At 40.0% G+C, this 19,366-nt stretch overlaps 2 protein-coding genes across 3 annotated transcripts in view; one reads left to right on the forward strand and one right to left on the reverse strand.

Annotated features, from left to right (window-relative positions):
• Window positions 1–19,366, reverse strand: part of mdga2a (MAM domain containing glycosylphosphatidylinositol anchor 2a) — a 198,938-nt gene that overhangs the window by 139,483 nt on the left and 40,089 nt on the right. The window lies entirely within an intron of this gene.
• On the forward strand, window positions 11,067–13,646 carry LOC139433033 (low choriolytic enzyme-like). The gene is made up of 8 exons (XM_071201883.1): window positions 11,067–11,180; window positions 11,323–11,341; window positions 11,455–11,517; window positions 11,668–11,814; window positions 11,901–12,018; window positions 13,074–13,252; window positions 13,332–13,413; window positions 13,502–13,646. Exons 1-8 carry the CDS (start codon window positions 11,118–11,120, stop codon window positions 13,644–13,646), a joined length of 816 nt encoding a protein of 271 aa, XP_071057984.1. The 5' UTR covers window positions 11,067–11,117.

Consider the following 19,366-nt stretch of genomic DNA (forward strand, 5'->3'; position numbering starts at 1 on the left):
GAGAAACATATTCTTCATGACCAAAGTTGGAATTTAAATAAAAAAGGAAAGTGAAACTTATGCTCGTCACCCTCTCCCTCCGGTCCACATTAATACTAATGATCCCAATACGTATGATTGTATGAACTAAATGATCTTAAAATCAATACAGATGTATTTATTATAAACGTTAGTCCTTAACATCTATCTCTGTGTATATCACCATTCAAACATCTTTTAAAAGTTGAACAAACCCCACACAGCTCAGTAAAGACTGAAATGTTGACTTTATTTGATAATTTCAGTGAAAACTAACGTTCATATTTCTCTTTTTGATTATAATACTGATGAACGTTCAAAACAAAGCACTTTGGCAACTTACCACCTATGTTTTAAAATGCTTAATAAGCACCGTAACTTTCATGATATAATTTCTCGGTCATAATCGGTTGTTTCCGTGAACGGCCGACTGTTGAGTGACGGCAAATCCTGCGGCTGCAAGGCATTGTGGGGCAGCATTTTCGCTTCTCCTGTCGGTTAGGGAGGTCCAGTGGTTCCTAAGCTAAAGGAGGTTATAAAGGAAGTTTGAAACCTCCTTTCCTATCATTCTCATCATTCTAGAGAATTCGAACGGCACTTATCATGGCTGCCACTGAGGGACTTCCGGGTCATTTCACTCCTTTAGGAAGGTTCCTAAGCTAAATGGACTATTCGACTTCAGCCCTGCTTCAGCTATTATGACACGTGGACAGGTCCTCTGTGAAAAAAAGGTAAAGCCTCAAAACATGCTCCAAAATCTCAAATAGTATCTTATTTTGTATTAATCGGTTACATTCACAACGATATAGTCAAAAGAAAAGTAATCTTAAAAGTTCGCCTTAAAATGTGTCGTAAAACAGGAAAGCTGAGGTAATCTGTTCTGTTCTCGTTAATTGTATTTTACAATGGGCAGTGATAGCACTTTCTGCTACTGCAAGTGGTGAGCGCAGCAACATAAAACAAGATAAAAGTGTAAACAGAAAGCGCGAGTGCTACTAAAAGCCTCTGTACTATCCTCTGATCTAATACCTATGTTCATTTAAGGCGCAGATATGTGTTATAAACCCATTAAAGTGAGCATGACCAGAGATCATTGAACATGTCCTTGCAGCGCGGGTTTATGAGGGATAAACTTGCAGGCCTTTTTACGACTACATGCTTGTAAATTTAGAACCTCATTAAAGAAAGACCTCGACAGTAAAGCAGCGCCTGCTAGCTCATGGTATAGTTGAGAAAGGGCATCGAGCTGAGGTGTGAATCTTTACCAACAAGCAGGGCCGGCCCTCGGCATAGGCAGTATAGGCGAATGCTAAGGGCGCATCAACCCATAGGGGGCGCCGGGAAAAAAAAGTTAGAAATTAAAAAAATATATTATTTTAAATTTCATAACACAATTTCCCGATTTTGGATCAACAAAGTACATCTTATTATCTTATACTAACAGAACTACGCCTATATTACGTACAACGACCCATAAACTATGGCACACACCCCCCCCCCCAAAATCAAGTTGAACTGCCCCAGCCCCAGTAAAAACCAGAGGTTTATGTGAAATTGTTCTTTTTTTTTTAAATAATGGTAGTGTGCAATTATAGGTTTTAATTTTATATTTGTGTTAATTTAAAATAAATCAAACTCCCAAAAAACGTACACAGCTTTTATTAACATTGGAATTTACTGTGTAAGCGGCCGCGGGGGGAGAGCTTTAGAGAGCTCTCTCCTGAAAGACTAAGCGGCTCTGATAACCTCAGCTCAGTGAGGTAAAGGCACACCTTTATATGATCATTATAGTTATATAAAAATAAGAGAATAGGTGAAAAACAGGTATAAAAAACGATATGACAGTACAAAAAAGTTGTTATTAATAAACAAGAATACAGTTTGAAAGGGGAGTGATTTGTAAAGTATCCATAAAGAAAAAGAAAATCTACTTACAGTTCTGTTTCATATGGGTGTTGAGAGATGTATCCATAGATTTCCTAATGTTGCTCTCAAAGTGACCAGATTGATGCTTTTAACTTCAATATTACACAATATACACCCCAACCATGCACGCGCGAGTCATAGTAAGTGTCTGCATTTGGGGGGGGGGGGCGCGTCAGCTAAAATATTTCCTAGGGCAGCAAATTGGTCAGGGCCGGCCCTGCCAACAAGGCTACAACACTCACTGCGGTATCAGAGCGGTACAGCAAAGTCAGCCATTGTGGGTTCCTCATATCCCGTTCTACCAGTCTCTCCATTCAGGTTGCCACATTGGCATAGCGGGCCTGTTGTGGCAGTTTGATTTCCCTAAACAACACTAATCGGACATCTGTAGGGAAGGATAAAGCCCAGATTGGCCTTAACCACACGGCAGGTCTCTGTCGATAGGCCTGACGCTGGCCAATATTCATACGATTGGCTGACGCAAGGCACCGGCTTTCTTTATGGTTGGCTAGTAGCGCGCCAGCAACAGCTCACTGAGGATAGAGTATCTGGCAACCCTGTGAAGATTGGCTGCTTCCTGCCAAGAAACTGTCCCGTGATTGGCTGTGGCGGGTTCAGCGTGAACTGATTGTCGTATCAATGCCCACACGACGGTGCTGCCTGCTGGCTGGCTTTGCAATACGCAGCTATCCGTAACACCTTCAGGGGGCATATGTCCATGTCTTTGAGTGTGTATGGATCTGTATACCATCCATAACTTTTTCCGTTGGGGAGGTGTGTGGCTAAGCCGTGCCAGCAGGCTCCAACACCTCATTATTCTAAGCCAGGCAGGAAATGGGTTTTAGATATCTCTCACTGAGCTACGTTCTTGGAAAGGAAGGCTACAGGTCTTCACATATGAGCAGCACAGGCCTGGGAAATGCCTGTTTAGTTCAAGTCATCTGCACTGCAGCACTTCAACACAAATCAAAACCAATTGACTCTGCACGTAATGTAATATCACAAAACACAAACTGTTGCAGTCTTGTGCAAATTAATTTGGGTCTGAGAGTTTTTGAGAGTTAATGAATTTGAATTCTTCCACCGAGTCTTGTTAACTGAAGTGTGCTTATTCCATGTGATGTTAAATACAGCTCAGTCAAAACGATGAAGATGAAAAATAGCAGCGCCTAAAGCCTCATTAGGGGATTTGCTACATTTGGGTGGAAAACGTAAGTAAGTTAGATCATGTACACTGGGCTTTTGAAGAAAGAGAAAAAGATTATGTGAAGACGAAGTAGAAGATGGAAAAAATTCATTGAAAACTGAGTGTGAAATTATTATTTAACTACAGACTTGTATGTATTTTAATTTGAATATTGCATTTTTTGTCATCAAATATTTGGTCACCCACAGTATTTGAGACATTCAAATACAAATGTAAAATGTTTAAAACTACTAAACTAGGCATAATAATTTCAACTAAAAGATGACAACATAATAAGAAAGCTGTTATCCCATGGATGTAATTTCACTTCAAGCTATAACTCAGGGCTGGGAGACCGGCTTTATTAAAGCACACAAGCGACCCGTGGTGCTTTTTCTCATATTCAAAGAACGTCTTTCATACCGTGCTCAACATTTTCCATTACCTCCGGTACTTTACTCACTATGCAACGTGCTTAAAATGTCAAAAAGTACAAAAGAAGGTGGTTAAAAACCTCCCCATGAACACGACTACACCCACTGTGCAATCGGATGAGTTCACTATCAGTGACCACCCGTTAGCCTGGGTGTGACCGCCAAACAAACAGCAAACCCTACAGTTTGCATAAACAAACAACAGACTTAACAGTATACACTGTATTGTATTGCATGTTATTTTCAATCCTAAACACACATGAGTGTTTACTCTTATTTCAACACAGCTTACTGCACCTGCTATGAGGCAGTATTTGCATTAGTAACATAATCTAAGGAAATGTAAGGCTGACCAAGAACTTTTTTAGCAATACAATGTTCACTCTCTCATTGTGTTAACATGCTAACATCTGCTAATCAGCAATAGAAAGAAAGCACAGTGAGGTTAATGGTAACATCATTGGTTTTGATTGTAATATTTTTAAAAAGCGTTGGAAATGTGTATTTTTGATGTAGTGATGGCATTAGATAATCACCAGAGCTATCTCTGCGCATATAACAAATAAGACACAAATGGTATTTATTTATTTATTTATTATGTATTTTGACTAGCATCCCGGAATTGCTGCTTCACTTATAGTCATCAACGAAGGATATAAAAGCAACATATTGAATCTATTATATATATTGATATAAAGTAATAATAAAGTGTCTGTGCGGATAACTACAGTAATAATGATACAAAAAAAACAAGATTTGTCCTCTTTGGAAGTCGTTTTTTCCAAACCAAGATTGAGAGGGACAGTAAGAGTTCTACATATTGATGTAAATATATAATCTTCTCTGAAATGTGAGCAGCTTTATATCATTGCTGTGGCCTGGAGGGAGGGAAACTACTTCTCCATCAAGGGCTGGGGGACCGTGGGTGGGCAAAGTGGATGAGTCACACTCTGCCTTCCTCTGATGCCAGTTTTGAGGTACCCTTGAGCAAAGCATGTCATGGATTAGTGGCGACCAATCAAAAGAGTGCACTTGGTAGTATGCTTAAATGCAATGATGTAGTGTTTTGTGAATTTAAATTGAGTTGATTTCTAAAACCCTAGATCTGACGTAATGGAATAAAAAAAAACGGATACAATTATCCCATTTACTACGTCTTTTTACCCTTTACCTTTTTGAAGTACAACTTTTCATAAAGCACTTGACACATCATCCATCAAACACAATTATTCCCTGAGCGGCCTGTGGAACTGGATTGTGTCTTAATCAATTGCATTGATTTTGTTCCTGTTTGTCTGAATGTAAATTAGTGTGAACCAGACTTTCCCTGATCCACTCCAGTATAGAGGGAGACAACAAAAAGAGGGAGCTACTTTTAGAAAATCTTCAAAGATTTACTCAAAAACCCCAAATAAATCTATTAGTATGAGTTACTAACTTTGTAAACAACAGATGTGAAATGAGTCAGCTAGTGAGGAAAAAACAAGAAATATCTAGCTTATTTAAAACCTCACTCAACAAAATGCAACAGGGGGTTGGATCCAAGAGGATGTCCAAATTGAATGCTGTGTACAAAACAGATTGCTATTTTTGACATTTGGGAGTTAAAGGCGAGCGAAGGGTGAGTAAGTAGGGCATCTGTGTCATGAGCCGAGCGACTGTAGGAGGAGAAGGAGGCAGCAGAGCACTCTAATGCGTCTCATTTCACAGGGCGCTCATCATGGCAGCGCACTTCCTGGCACAAACTCCCACTGAACACCCGTGCAGCCGTTCTAAATGTGAAGCACATTGTTTAATAGTCCATTACGTAAATTGATATTGCTCATTGACTGTTATCCTTGGCTGCCCACGTAGTGTCAGAGAAAGAGACAGAGATGGACTGTAAAGCAGTGAAGGGCTCATAGGGCACGCCATCACTGGTGTTTGGTGTTCAGGAAGAACGTGCAGGAACTTCCCATCTGCTCCACTTACTCCCACCACACACATCCACCTCCTTACACTGTCGGATACACAGTGGAATTAGAAATGTACTTCACATCTTCTGTAAGGGTTTACTAAGGATTAAAGATTGATCGAGAGGGTCATTTTTTGTATAAATGTCTAAAGAATAGTGATGAATGCCCATTCCAGAGCCCAATGTGATGCCTTCAAGTGCTTTTGTTGTCCAACATAACAGGCAAAACTTAATGATATACAGTTTCTACACATTAAAGAAGCCAAAGAAAAGAGTTGTCAAGTGTTGAAATTACTATAACTATGCATTATGAATATTTAAAGAAGTTTGAATTGATATTTTGAGCAGTATTGATACAAGGGTACAAACTGCAATCTCTGCTTTTAATTCTGTCCTGTAGCACATTGTGTCAATAATGGTAAGGATTCATTGCAATTATGTCCAGTGCTGTGACACTACCACGGAATCTTATATATTGTTCCTGAAAGTTACCTTAACGGTTTATCGATGAAGCACTTGCCGCCTGATGTTCTGTTGATTGACTAATCAGGTGTATTCAGTTTACTACTGCACAAAACAAAGTAAAGCAGTACATTTCACGTTGGAAAAGCTTAAAGCAGAGGTTGGGGAATATTGCTTGAATAAATTACTCGAACAATGAAGCGATCCACCAATTGATCAGTCAAGTCAATATTTCAAGCTTTAATCTAATATAGTATTCAATCATGTTTGACTGTTCTTTTATTCTTTGAAAATATTTGTACTTTTTTATGGTAAGTGGAAATATAATCAAACAAATGTTATTTCTCCACTGCTGCCATTGTAGTCAAAACCTGCAAGTTATGCCTCTGGATAATGTCTAATATGTTAATATGTGACAGTATCTTTGGCAGTTTAACCATGAATACACTGGCCAGATTTTTGGTTCTTTCAAATGTAACAAAAATCCGGATTTAATCATTTGTATAAGATTTGGGATTGCTGCGCTTCATATTAATCACATTTTGATATATTAAGTATCTGCAGAAACTGCCACCTCAACAATCATAAATGTGTTAAAAGTCGCCTAAAAATCAACTTTTTAATGTCTTGACTTGTATACATAAATATGTGCCCCCCCCCCCCCTCTTGTGTTAAGAGATTCTTAAAGTTTCAGGAAAAAAGTTTCTCTTTCTTTTTTTCCTGATCCCTTTATCTGAAAACTTTTTTTTAGATAATATATAATGGTTTTTTTAGATAATCTTTTAGCCATTTTGTGATGTCAAAATGTTTTTTTGGGTTGGGAAACAATTAGCCAATAACCAAACAAGGTAACACCCGCCCACTTTAGGATCTGAATCTCCTCCTAGAGCCCCCTTGTGTTTTCAAACCAATCATCTTGTAGAGGGGCTTGGCCAGCAGCAGCTCATTTATATTCAAAGATACACAATCAGAACTTTTGAAACAGGGCTGAAACAGAGGGGTTTCTGGGATGCTATAATGCAGTGGCGGTTCTAGAACATTTTACATGGGGTGGCAAATTGGGGGCAAGATGTCATGCCAGGGTGGCATGGGAGGGCGGACAGTACATGGTATGTTATACTGTATATCCTATGTAATGTTAAATCATCTCCTAACACAAGTGTTCTTAATGCACAAGAGAAACAAGGTGTTCAGACAAACAAACTAAAATATAGTATAAAACAGATACCCTAGAATTATGATTACTGTAAGTACAGTAAAAGTACTTAGGTATAATTAAGCACACAAATAACATAACCCATCTCTTAAGAGAGCTAAAGGTGACCTGTGCAGCAACACATTTTAATACATATTTGTCAATACTAAGAGCGGCTAGATTGTGCTGCTGTAATGGAATATGTATGCAAGAAGAATAAAAACATACCATGTGGTCCAGCTGGAGTCTCATCTGCCTCCTGATCCCTGCCTCTGTCCCTCTTTCTGACACTTCATCTTTATTCCTCACATACATTTCTTCTTCTTCACTAATGTCTTCATCTCCTCCTGGCTTTCTCCTGTTCTGACCCTCCTGGTCTCTTCAGTGTAGCCTACTGTCTTTTCCTGTTCCTCTTTCTACTCATCCTGATCACTTCTCAGATAGGCCTATGTCTTTTTGTTGTTGTTGAATCACTCCAGCTACTCTGTCCTGCAAGACTCTACTTGTGAAAAGCACTGGTACAAATGCTTGTATAACTTTACACGTTAGGGCCATGTAGCTAATAAGTAGCATAGCACGCTATCGATTCAAACGGCAGCGTTTTATTAATATTTAGTTTCAAGCTCTCGTCCTTATTAAAGGGGAAATGCTCTCAGGGGAAGCTGATCCACCTTCAGGTGCTGGGACAGCTCGGTCTCTCTGCAGCTGTGTGAGCCGCGGTTTGTGTGAACGCCGCTCCGCAGTTTATTGCAGGGCCGTAGCTACGTTTTTAACGGGCCTAAGATGATATTTAAAATGATTCACTTTTAATTAATGAACTGCTTGTTTCGTTGCTTGAGAAGCTTGTGGACATAGTGTAGGTTTGTTTCTACAAGTACAGTTTTAGGGACACAACAGTTAGGGGGGCAGTGGGGCGGGAAGCTGCCCCCCTTACCCCCCCGTAGATCCGCCCCTGCTACAATGCATGAACTGTTTGGTATTTCGAGCCAAACCCTTCAGAAACATGTTTTAAAGATATCTGAGAAAAACAAAATAAACTTAAAGAACCAAACCAACATGGATCTATGAAGACAAAGGGAAAAGGATAAAAAAAACAAAAGCTTAAAATGACACTGAAAAATTCCTACAATCTGCTGATGTTTTTCGAAAGCTTCTCCTCCCGTTAACAAAGTCCACAACTTTGGAAAAGAAAATGTTTTTGTGTGTGGGTGGCTCTACACTGACAGCCAATTGAATAAGATCGACCTCCCCCTGCAGTCAGGGGCATTAGGAATAAAGCTCAACCAAAAGGATGGGTCGTACATCATTGAGCATTACCCACGCTCTGCTCTGTCTCTGAAACACAAATTGGATTACCTGTGCATCCACGCGGATCTCCACAATTGGACAGGAAGACACACACAGACACATTTAAACCCATGCATGATGCAAACATTGTAAAATGCACAGTTCCATAATGGCTTTATTGGACTTGCAGTAAATGGAGTTCACAATTTCGGCACCTGCAGTCCTTCTCTCTTTAAAACGTACACACAAACACACACACGGTGCAATTTCTATTCCCCGATAATAAATGCCACATTATTGTGATGTACAGCGATGGGCCACATCATATAAAGGTTGCCCTGATGGAATCTGTGTTTGGAGCTGCCAGCCTTGACATGCGAAATCAGATCATAAAGCTGTTTATGGCGCCATGAAGCCAGACAGCATCCCTCTTCTCTGGTAAATAATCCACAGGAAGCTGATGATTTATTAGCAAGGTATCTAATCAATCTGAATACGCATCTTTCTAAATAACCCATTTCTGGATTTGGGTTTTTTGTGTGCATCACAGTGGGGTGGCCAAGGCTCAGAGTTTTCCAGCTGAGGACTGATGCAGTAGCAGCAGCAGCGCTTCAATAATGACTCTACAGCACTTTACAGCCAGCCACTAATTGCTATTATTTGAAACAACACGTTTTAAATAGAGAGTCATAACAGTACGGTCACATCCAGCGTAAACTAAAAAGCTATTTGTGGAATCTAAATGCTTGTAAAGGCAGCAGTGGCTGTTAAGTTTAATAGGATGTGTGTTTGTGTGTGTTAAGAGGTGCACTGATAGTGTCCGTAGCACTGCAGTTGTTGGTGATCAAAAGGGGGAGTGCATCTGACGAAGAGATAGGTTGTTGTGCTCCCTCTCTCTGTTTCTTATCCTATATCTAATATAACTGCTCGGGTCTTGATAGGTTGAGTGGGGAAGTTCATGAGATCTTTCTAGAGGGTTATCAAGAATAACTTTTATCCAATGACCTTTTCCCTCTCTGTCTGTGTCTGTGTATTCTCTTGTTCCGATTAACTCAGCCAAATCTTTTTTCTTGTTTTGTATCTATATCTACGCCGGGATCCGGAGTCGAGGCTGATCCTCTTGCTGTAGTCCTGTGTCTTGGATCCTCTATCCTGAGTTCTGGATTAAGTCGTGGACTTCGGGTCGTGGCTGAACCTGTCTCTGCGGTCCTGCCTTGGGTCTTGTCATGCTGCTTCCCTGATGGCTTCCACAGGATTGTAGCTGACATCCTCGTGGATTCATCTTCTTATTACAGACACATGCATTTCCTAACATTCGGTCTATATGCTGTAAAATGTATTATCTCTTCGATTTACACACGGCATCTATTGCACGTCTGTCCGTCCTGGGAGAGGGATCCCTCCTCTGTTGCTCTCCCTGAGGTTTCTCCCATGTTCCCTTAAACTGTGGGTTTTCTCTGGAAGTTTTTCCTTGTACGATGTGAGGGTCTAAGGACAGAGGGTGTCGTTTTTCTCATACTGATATTCTGAACAATCTGTGCTGTTGTATTTGCTGTAAAGTGTATTATTAAATATTAAAATGTGGTATAAACAAGATGAGAGGGAAAAAGAAAATACAGAGCCAAAATTACACTATTCACAGAGTAATAAAACTGCAGAGGATGTTTTTGTCCCTCTTTCTACAGCACCTCATTATCATTATTATAATACTCATCACTTTTTAGATTGTATAAAGGATTGTTAAGTCATTTTCAGTGAATATTTAGGTCAAATTAAGCAACTGTTATTGTTCTACTTCTTCCTCTGAACACTCAGTGAAAAGATCTTTAGGTTTATTTGGAAATATGGGCTAACACAATTGGGCAATTAATTGAATAAAATGGCAGAAAACTATAAAAGTGACCCATTATATTTTCCCTACAGCTAAAGGTAAGGTTAAGTTGCTCAACTAGTGGTCCGAAACCCAAAGCTATTCAATATATTGGTATTTATAACAAAGCAAAGCAGAAATAATCAAATTGTACAGCCTCAAACCACCTAATCTTTTATATATCTATTATCAATATGGTTGCCAAGTGTTGATTGACTCAACCAATAATTGTATTGACTGTAATTTGAAACACTACAAATAATAAAATAACACTCCCCCTGAATTATTTAGCACTGAAAACTACTTTTATTCTTCTGTCTTTTAGGAAAAAAGCTATATTACCACAGAGCTTGCAAATATGTAATAGGAACATTCCAGGAGCATTGTTTGAATCTGTTTTCTTTTAGGATAAAACTTCGGGACAGGCGCAATCTCATGGGCAGATCCCCCGCTGGTTAAAAAAAGGCGTTCTGAAATGTGATGCTAAGCGGGCCGACAGCAGCCTGTGGCCGTAGTAATCCCTCCAGAATAAGATTATCCCTGTGTGGCAACAGTGGGCCGGGCCTTCCCATCCACTGTGTGTCTAAGACGGAGCCCATTGAACACACACACACACACACACACACACACACACACACACACACACACACACACACACACACACACACACACACACACACACACACACACACACGCACACACGTCACACACACACAGTATATAAACTCTGCCTGGTCTGGACTCCAGCATCAGTCCCCAGTGAGACCGAGCATCAGCACCTCAAGATGAAAATGGTTTCTCTTCTCCTTCTCCTGCTTCTGGGCCTCTGCAACGCTCAAGATGGAAGTGTAAGAAATGACTCACTAAATATTAACAGCTGCTCTGTGTTAAATGAATTACACATTTTCAACAGTATCTATCTTTATCCAGTTTATTGAACTAAAGTGAGTTTAAGTTGAAGTAAAATGTTGTTTTTTTACTTTGTCACAGGATCATGGTGCTGAGAGTGGTAAGTGATCGAACCTCAGTGCATCTGTTTGCCCTTGCTAACAGACGAAATATATCAGTTATAAAACTGTGTGAAAAACAGAGTAACATGACTTCTGCTTTGCTTGCATTTAGAGATCTTAATGGATCAATCAGACACGGAGGATATAACCACGACTATTTTGCGGATGAACAACGGTGCGTATTCAATTCTGATAGTAGAAGGACGGCGCAGGAACATTAGTTTCTCACAATGTTAGCGCAGAACTCCTATATTGCATTATATAGACCACATATACTGAAACACAAACAGCTTGATTTGCATGATGTTTTTGCTTCTTCCAATAGGATCCACTGAATTTATGCTGGAGGGAGACCTGATTATGCCGAGAACCAGGAATGCGATGAAGTGTAAAAGGAATCCCTACAGCTGTCGCTGGCCAAAATCTGCTAACGGTTATGTGGAAGTCCCTTATGTTCTGAGCTCTAAATATGGTAGGTTTTTACTTTTAAAAATGATGCACATCTCTTTTAAAAATTCTGAATCTGTGATGATACTGATTAACTATTTGCACTTGTAGACCAAAACGAGAAGAGAACAATTGTGTACGCCATGAAGGGCATTGAGGACAATACCTGCATTCGCTACATTCCACGTGCAAGACAGACAGCATACCTGAACATTGTACCAAAATTTGGGTGAGTCAATGACTAAAGTATACATTTAAAGGGCAAACAAGTAGTAGGACTGTCAAGATAAGTCATGAGTAAAATGTAGTTAAATACATTTAAAGTTTGAAAAACTGTTGTATTTTTAAACACAAGATTATTCAGTTAACTATCCATTGATTTTACTTATCAGCAATATTTCATAAAAATATAGTTACTTTAGAATGGCTTTGTAAACCAGTTTGTCAGCAAAACAGCTCTGCATCTCAGGATTTATTTTGTGGTTTACTATAATATGTTCGTGTTCTAGTGTTCAGTATATCTTTGGAAAGGAATGTGACTACAAAGAGATATGTCTATAAGATGTGCAAAACAACTACAAAGAGATGCAAAACTACAAAAAAGCACATAAAAAATGGATATGTGACTTTTAGTCTGGGGGTCTGGTTGTGATGATGGGGAGGGGGGGGTTACAGCATTTTACAATATCATTCTTGAATTTGTGACAGGAAGTACTTATTCACATCTTTCCCAATTCTCTGAAGTTGGCAAAAAAAAATCCACCTTAACATTTGTCAGTGCCCTCGAAATCCTCAGAATTCACCATCAGCCTGCAATAAGCAGCCCAGTTGTCATTGAAAATGTCATCGTTTTTTGTGATGTGGCATAAGTTCAACGTGAAGAGCAACTGACGTAGTATATTAATTAAACGTTTATGAAAGTTACATGATTATAAAAACAAATATAGTATGTGAGAAAGTACTCAAAGGGAGGGCAATGGTTGAGTTTGATGGCATAAACAAGCATGGAACTTCATCCAGGACACCACTGTTTGTGTCCAATGTGAAACCAATATTTATTTTATTATTACTGACAACCTACAAGTTTGCAAGTTTAGCTTCACAACAGCTGATTTCACCTGTTGCTTGAATCCAACAGAAAACTCTCCAATCATCGAAAAGCTTATAATTAAGGAATGTACATACAGGGTTACAACAACAAAAAGATATACATGTATTAGTCAAATGTAAAGTTGCATGTTGCATATATATTATCCCTGTCTCTCTTTCACTTTCTACTATTAGCTGTGCGACGACACCGGGTTATGTTGGAGACAAGCAGACATTGACACTGCAGAAGTTTGGCTGCATAGATCACGGCATCATCCAACACGAACTGCTGCACACGCTGGGTTTCTACCACGAGCACATGAGGAGCGACCGCGACCAGTATGTCAAAATCAACTTCAACAACATCATGAAAAGTAAGGCTCTCGCAGCGTCATTTATGATTGATTGATTTCTTAGTCTGGAAGCTACTTACTAATCTTTTTATGTCCCTAGATTTTAAGTTCCAGTTCAAAAAGTTTGACACCAATAACCTCAACACGCCATATGACTACACCTCTATTATGCATTATCCAAGGTAAAATACTGATTCAAGACAGAGCAAGCCGAACCAAATTCTATTTTAGAAACGCATTAATGATTCTCTTTTTTTCTCAAATCTGTAGGAGAGCCCTTGGAAAGAATAATGCAGAGACCATTACCCCCATCCCTGACGCCTCTGTCACCATGGGGAAGAGTAAACGACTGAGCGACATCGACATTGTGAGGATCAACAGGCTGTACACATGTGCTGCAAATAGGAGAGGATGACTGCAGTGTGTGTTCATTCTGACATTATATTTGTAATGTGAAAGTATGACAATAAAACAGTTTGATCTCATTCATCTTTTGTCTTTTACTTACAGTAACAGTGCGCCTTATTTTGCAATGTTGTGTTCTTTGGTAATAGCCAGATCTACATTTAAAAGGGTCTTCCAAACTTAGCAATCAACAAATGTAGCTAGTTAAACTTTAGAGAATACAAATCGTAATTTGGAGGCAAAAAGTGTGACGGATGTTTACAATGAAGGAAAGGTCAAACCAAATACATTTAAGAGATGCATTCTGGGAAGTCTGGCCGCAAAATAAGGGCTTCAAGGCATTATATCCCTCACCAGCGCCATATAGATAGAAGAGTTACGACATCTCCGTTCACTCCAATGGACCAGTTTTTGTACAGCAATGGCGGATCGTGGAGCTCTCAATAGTTCCCCGGTAGTTAGCTTGCCGCTGACTTGCGGGGCTATCTGCGGCTAGCAGCGCAGTAGAGTTGCAGCATAATAGATAAGATAAGATAAGATAGCGCTTTATTGTCGCCCTTAGGAGAAATTTGTCTTGGGCATCGAGATAATACACATAAAACATTCAGGTCAATCAGTCATAGATACAGAACAGAGATCACATATCACATGGCAAAGAAACAAACAAGAAACATACAGGTACAGCACTTTCCATATTGCACATATCCCTATTGCACATACATAATCAAATTGCACTTTCCCTGTTGCATTCATACATAATCAAATTGCACTTTTCCCTATTGTATTTATACATAAATCAAATATTGCACATTCCCCTATTGTATTCATACACAAATCAATATTGCACTTTCCCTATTGCACCTATGCATAGTGTCCGTCAAATTGCACATATCCCTATTGTGTCCATACCTATTTACACATAATGCACTTCCCCTATTTAACCTTCTCGATTGCACAAACTACACTGTAAACATTGCACCTCCCAACAACTCCTAACAGCATAATCACAGTTATTTCTGACTGTTCAGCAGCTTGATTGACAGCGGAACAAAGGAAAACTTATACCTGTTCAATCTATAGTTTGGTAATCTATACCTTCTGCCCCGGGCAGCAACTCAAACTCTCTATACAGGATGTGTTTGGGGTCGCATGTGATTTTACGGCCTTGCTTTCTCATCATCTCCTCAAATATCTCCTGAAGAGAGGATGGTGGAAGCACGCCAATTATCTTTCCAGCCCTTTTTATCAAGCTCTGGAGTTGTGATTTAGATTTAACTGACAAGTTACCAAACCATGTTGTGATGCCATAACGAGTAATAGACTCCATTGCTGCCCTGTAGAACATTAGCATGATGCATGTATCCACTCCATGAACCCTGAGCCGACGCAGAAAATGCAGGCGCTGGCTTATCTTTGAGCACCTGATCCACCTGATGGGCCCAGCCTAACTGAGCATCAAAATAAATCCCCAAATATTTAAAAGCTGTAACCTGCTCAACTCCCTCCCTGTTGATAAGGACGGGGCTGTGATCACCTACTGACTTGGGGTCAAAGATCATTTCCCTTGTTTTTTTAACATGTAACACCAGGTTGTGCGCCTCACACCACTTCACAACCTCTTCAATCTCAAGTTTATAAAGAGAAATGTCTGAGTCTCTAGTCAGTAGACTAAGTATGGCTGTGTCATCAGAGAACTTTATAATGTGGTTGTGTGTGTGCTGACTCCTACACGTGAAGAGAAGAGGAGAGCTAACGCAGCCTTGTGGTGCCCCTGTGCGTATGACCTGTGTGTCAGAGAGGGTCGAGTTTACTTTCACCTGCTGCTGTCTTTCAGTTAGGAAGGAGTGATACCATCTGATCAAGTAAGGGTTCACATCCATCTGTTTGAGCTTTTTTAACATCATTTGGGGAAGAATAATATTCAAAGCTGAGCTACAGTCCATGAACATTAATCTAGCATAAGCTAAAGGATTTTCCAGGTGTTTTAGAATAAAGAGTTGTAGAAGTCAGAGCATCATCTGTACCTCTACCATCGCTGTACGCAAACTGGTAGGGCTCCAAGAGGTGTTGCACCTCAGTTCGCAAGTTCCCTACAATAATCCGTTCTAGTGACTTCATAACTACTGAGGTCAAAGCCACCGGTCTGAAGTCGTTGTTGTCATGTGGGCATGGTTTTTTTGCAACTGGTATGATGACAGCTTTCTTCCATATTTGAGGGATGCTTCCCGAGTCAGCAGAGAGCTGGAATAATGGACTCCAGGCAGGGGTGAGCTCGTCTGCAAACGTTTTCAGCAGGAGTGCCGAAATACCGTCTGGCCCACTGGCCTTCTCAGTTGTTTGAAAACCTTGGCCACAGCACTATCATCAATTAGTATTCTTCTATTGTGTATTGGGTCACAGGTTAAAGAGGTTGACAAGTTATTACATGCATCAATGTTAGAAGCAGAATTAATATCAAAACGTTTGTAGAAGTTGTTAAGTTCATTTGCTTTGTTAAGCTCATCCAGAACATGCATCTCCCTCTTGCCGGAGTTCAGATTTGTAATTTCTTTAACAGAGTCCCACAGTTCTTTCGAGTTCTTGGTTGAGAAAGCCTCTCGGACACTCAGACTATGTTGCTCTCGGGCTTCTTTAAGTTTCCCCTTTAGTTCTCTTTGAGCTGATCTCAGTTGTATTGCATCGTTCTTTTGAAAAGCGATATTTCTTCGTCGGATACACGGTTTAATATCCGATGAGATGTAGTCTTTATTGTTTGGATATATCCTAATGGTCTTTTTTGGCACAACAGTATCGACACAAAAATGAATGTAGTCTGTGATGGTCTCAGCGATGGTATCGGTGTCATTGTCCTGGTCGAATACTTCCCAATCTGTGGCCAGGAAGCAGCCACTTAGCTATTGTTTACGCTCATCCTGCCATAGACTGACGGTTTTAGAGACAGGTTTACTTCTCTTGATGGCAGCCTTAAAGGTGGGGATGAGCTGGACGGTGTTATGGTCCGAATTTGAAAGGGGGGGTCTAATCCGAGCAGCATACGCATCTTTGATGTTGCCATAACATTTGTCCAGTATGTTATTTTTCCGGGTGCCATTTTTTACGTATTGCTGGAATCTCGGAAGTGCTGGTTCTAGCTTACAGTGATTACAATCTCCAATAACAAATATAGGTGCATCAGGTTTGTTCTTTAACTGCTCGTGCACGCAGACCGTTCGTGATGGACTTTTAAAGGTAAGAAGACGTTTAAAGATGTATATTGCGGATATTATCAGCACATCTGAGTCAAATTAACATGTGTATTAAAGGATGTTAGTGGATTCCGTGGAGATTATCCCTAAATCAGTAGATTTAGGGAACGTTTACAGATAACAGATTAGGCTAGGATTCCGGATAACGTTAGCAACACACGTTAACCACGAACAGCCTATTAATCCGTTCTCTTAATGTTAATACAACCCAACGTTGTGGAATTAGAGAAAAGGGGCTTCTTAACGTGCTTTTATCCGGGGTGGAGGGAGTAACATATTAGTTCAATATAACATTGGGACGTGTGATTGTAGTGGGTGGAGGTGGTGAAATGAGGATATCCATTTTAGAGTTCAAGCTAGTATATTATAGTTAACGTTACACAATAATAAGGAACAGAGCTATTTTTGTGATACATCGCTATTGATATGGTAAATCCATATTACCCTAACCCTCTAAATGAGTGCAGATTTGAGACTTCAATCAGTAAACAAAAACGTAACTTATGGGTGAGTGTTTTTAGCAGTCATATTATGTCCTTGTGATTCTGTTGATTATTACCTGTATGTATTATGTTGCAGCTCAGCTGATGTTGGATTGATGGCAAAGGGAGAGGGACTTAAGTGAGAGTGAAAACACAAGGTACGTTTAAAATAGGTCAGCAATATCCCATCCTATACTGTAGGTTGCTAGATGTAGTTAACCCTTTGTCCTGTCTTTGTCTCCCTCTCTCCGCACAAGAACCCCAGGGGGATTCAAAGGAGCCTGAAGACCTGCAATGAGACCCTCACCCTGCACCTGAGTCTCAACTCCCAGAGTTTTGCAAGCCTCTCCCTGTTCCATATTTTGATTACACAAACATTAAGCTTCCCAATGGTGTGGTCTTTGTTTTGTGAAAAATATGATTACCTCACATATTGTGTTGCTGTTGTTGTCTTTTGTGATAGTTAAATTGCTCCTGCTGACTTGAGCCAGCCATTCTTTCCTCCTCTCTGTGTCAGTGGGGAAACTTTACATGTGTACTCCTTTCTCTGAGCGCTTGGAGCATCCCCATGCAGAACAGCAAACCATGGGGGAGACGATATGCCAGGACAACACAGAGGAAAAGGCACAGACAGACTGCATGATATGCTATTCAATGTTTATTGAATTCCATTTATTTACAATGGATGTTCCTAAAACAACACATTTAACATAATCATGCTGCTGCTGCTAGTGCTTTGACTCATTGTGCTGTCAGTTGACAATCATTGATAGGCACCTGTGGGTCTCCTGTCCTTTCTGAAAGTCATAAAGATTACATTAGTCATTTAGATTACTTGTGTCCTCAATTACCATGGGATTACTGAAACCACCATGAATTAAAGAAATGGTAGAAATGTATCTAATCAGAATTTTGAAACCTTCCTTCCCTCTAAATATATCAATAAACATTAGGATATGATGCTCCTGACTACCATACAGGTTTAAGAAGATAATATGAGTTTTAAAGAATTCAAAGCAATAAACAACAGGCTCTGTAACCAAGGCAACGTTAGCCTAACATGTATATGTTAACAGGTAAGATAGCTGTTCACACTGTATATTTTTCTACTTTTTGTAATGCTATTTTATTTTTATTTAAGATGTTTACATTTTCGATTGTTTAATTCTAGTCTTTTAACTGTCTAATGTGCCTTGTCTTTTGCTGCTGCAGCGTAAACATTTCCCCAATTGGTATCAATAAAGTACTTCTTATTTTATCTTAATCCTCAAATATTAGCAAATGTTACTTTTAAAAAAAAAAAAAACATTGATGTGACTACATACACATATCGATATGTTGTATAAATATTGCAAATCAAAACCTTTATTGACCACTAATTACCAACAATTGCATATCTATCCTGGTATCAATGCATTCAAATCGTGATTCAAATGGCCCGCCACGAACTTCCGGGGAACTCGGGGGACACCTTACTTCTTCCTTCTGTCTGTCTGTGCCTGCGTGCTCTCATGTTCCGAATAACCCAGCTTCCCCCAAATTTCTTTTTGGTGTCTACCTACGCCGGGATCCTGAGTCGCGGCTGATCCTGTTGCTGCAGTCCTGTGTCCTAGATCCTGAATCATGTGTCCTGGATCCTGCATCCTGAGTCCTGGATCCGGAGTCCTGCATCCTGAGTCCTGAGTCTTGGATCTGAGTCCTGGACTTCAAATCGTGGCTGAACCTATCACTGCGGTCCTGCCTGACTCTCATCATACTACTTCCCTGAAGGCTCCCACAGGATTGCTGACATCCTCGTGGATTCATCTTCTTATTACAGACACATGCATTTCCTAACATTTGGACTACCTATGCTGTAAAATGTATTATCTCTTCGATTTACACACGGCATCTATTGCACATCTGTCCGTCCTGGGAGAGGGATCCCTCCTCTGTTGCTCTCCCTGAGGTTTCTCCCATGTTCCCTTTAAACTGTGGGTTTTCTCTGGAAGTTTTTCCTTGTA

The sequence above is a fragment of the Pseudochaenichthys georgianus genome, chromosome 24 (assembly GCF_902827115.2).
Source record: "Pseudochaenichthys georgianus chromosome 24, fPseGeo1.2, whole genome shotgun sequence".
Lineage (NCBI taxonomy): Eukaryota > Metazoa > Chordata > Actinopteri > Perciformes > Channichthyidae > Pseudochaenichthys > Pseudochaenichthys georgianus.

Excerpts from the sequence above, each read along its gene's own strand:
- LOC139433033 (XM_071201883.1), top strand. The coding sequence starts at position 11,118 with ATGAAAATGGTTTCTCTTCTCCTTCTCCTGCTTCTGGGCCTCTGCAAC. Across the intron at positions 11,815-11,900 it reads TGTTCTGAGCTCTAAATATG|ACCAAAACGAGAAGAGAACA; the intron begins GTAGGTTTTTAC and ends TTGCACTTGTAG. Across the intron at positions 12,019-13,073 it reads AACATTGTACCAAAATTTGG|CTGTGCGACGACACCGGGTT; the intron begins GTGAGTCAATGA and ends TTCTACTATTAG.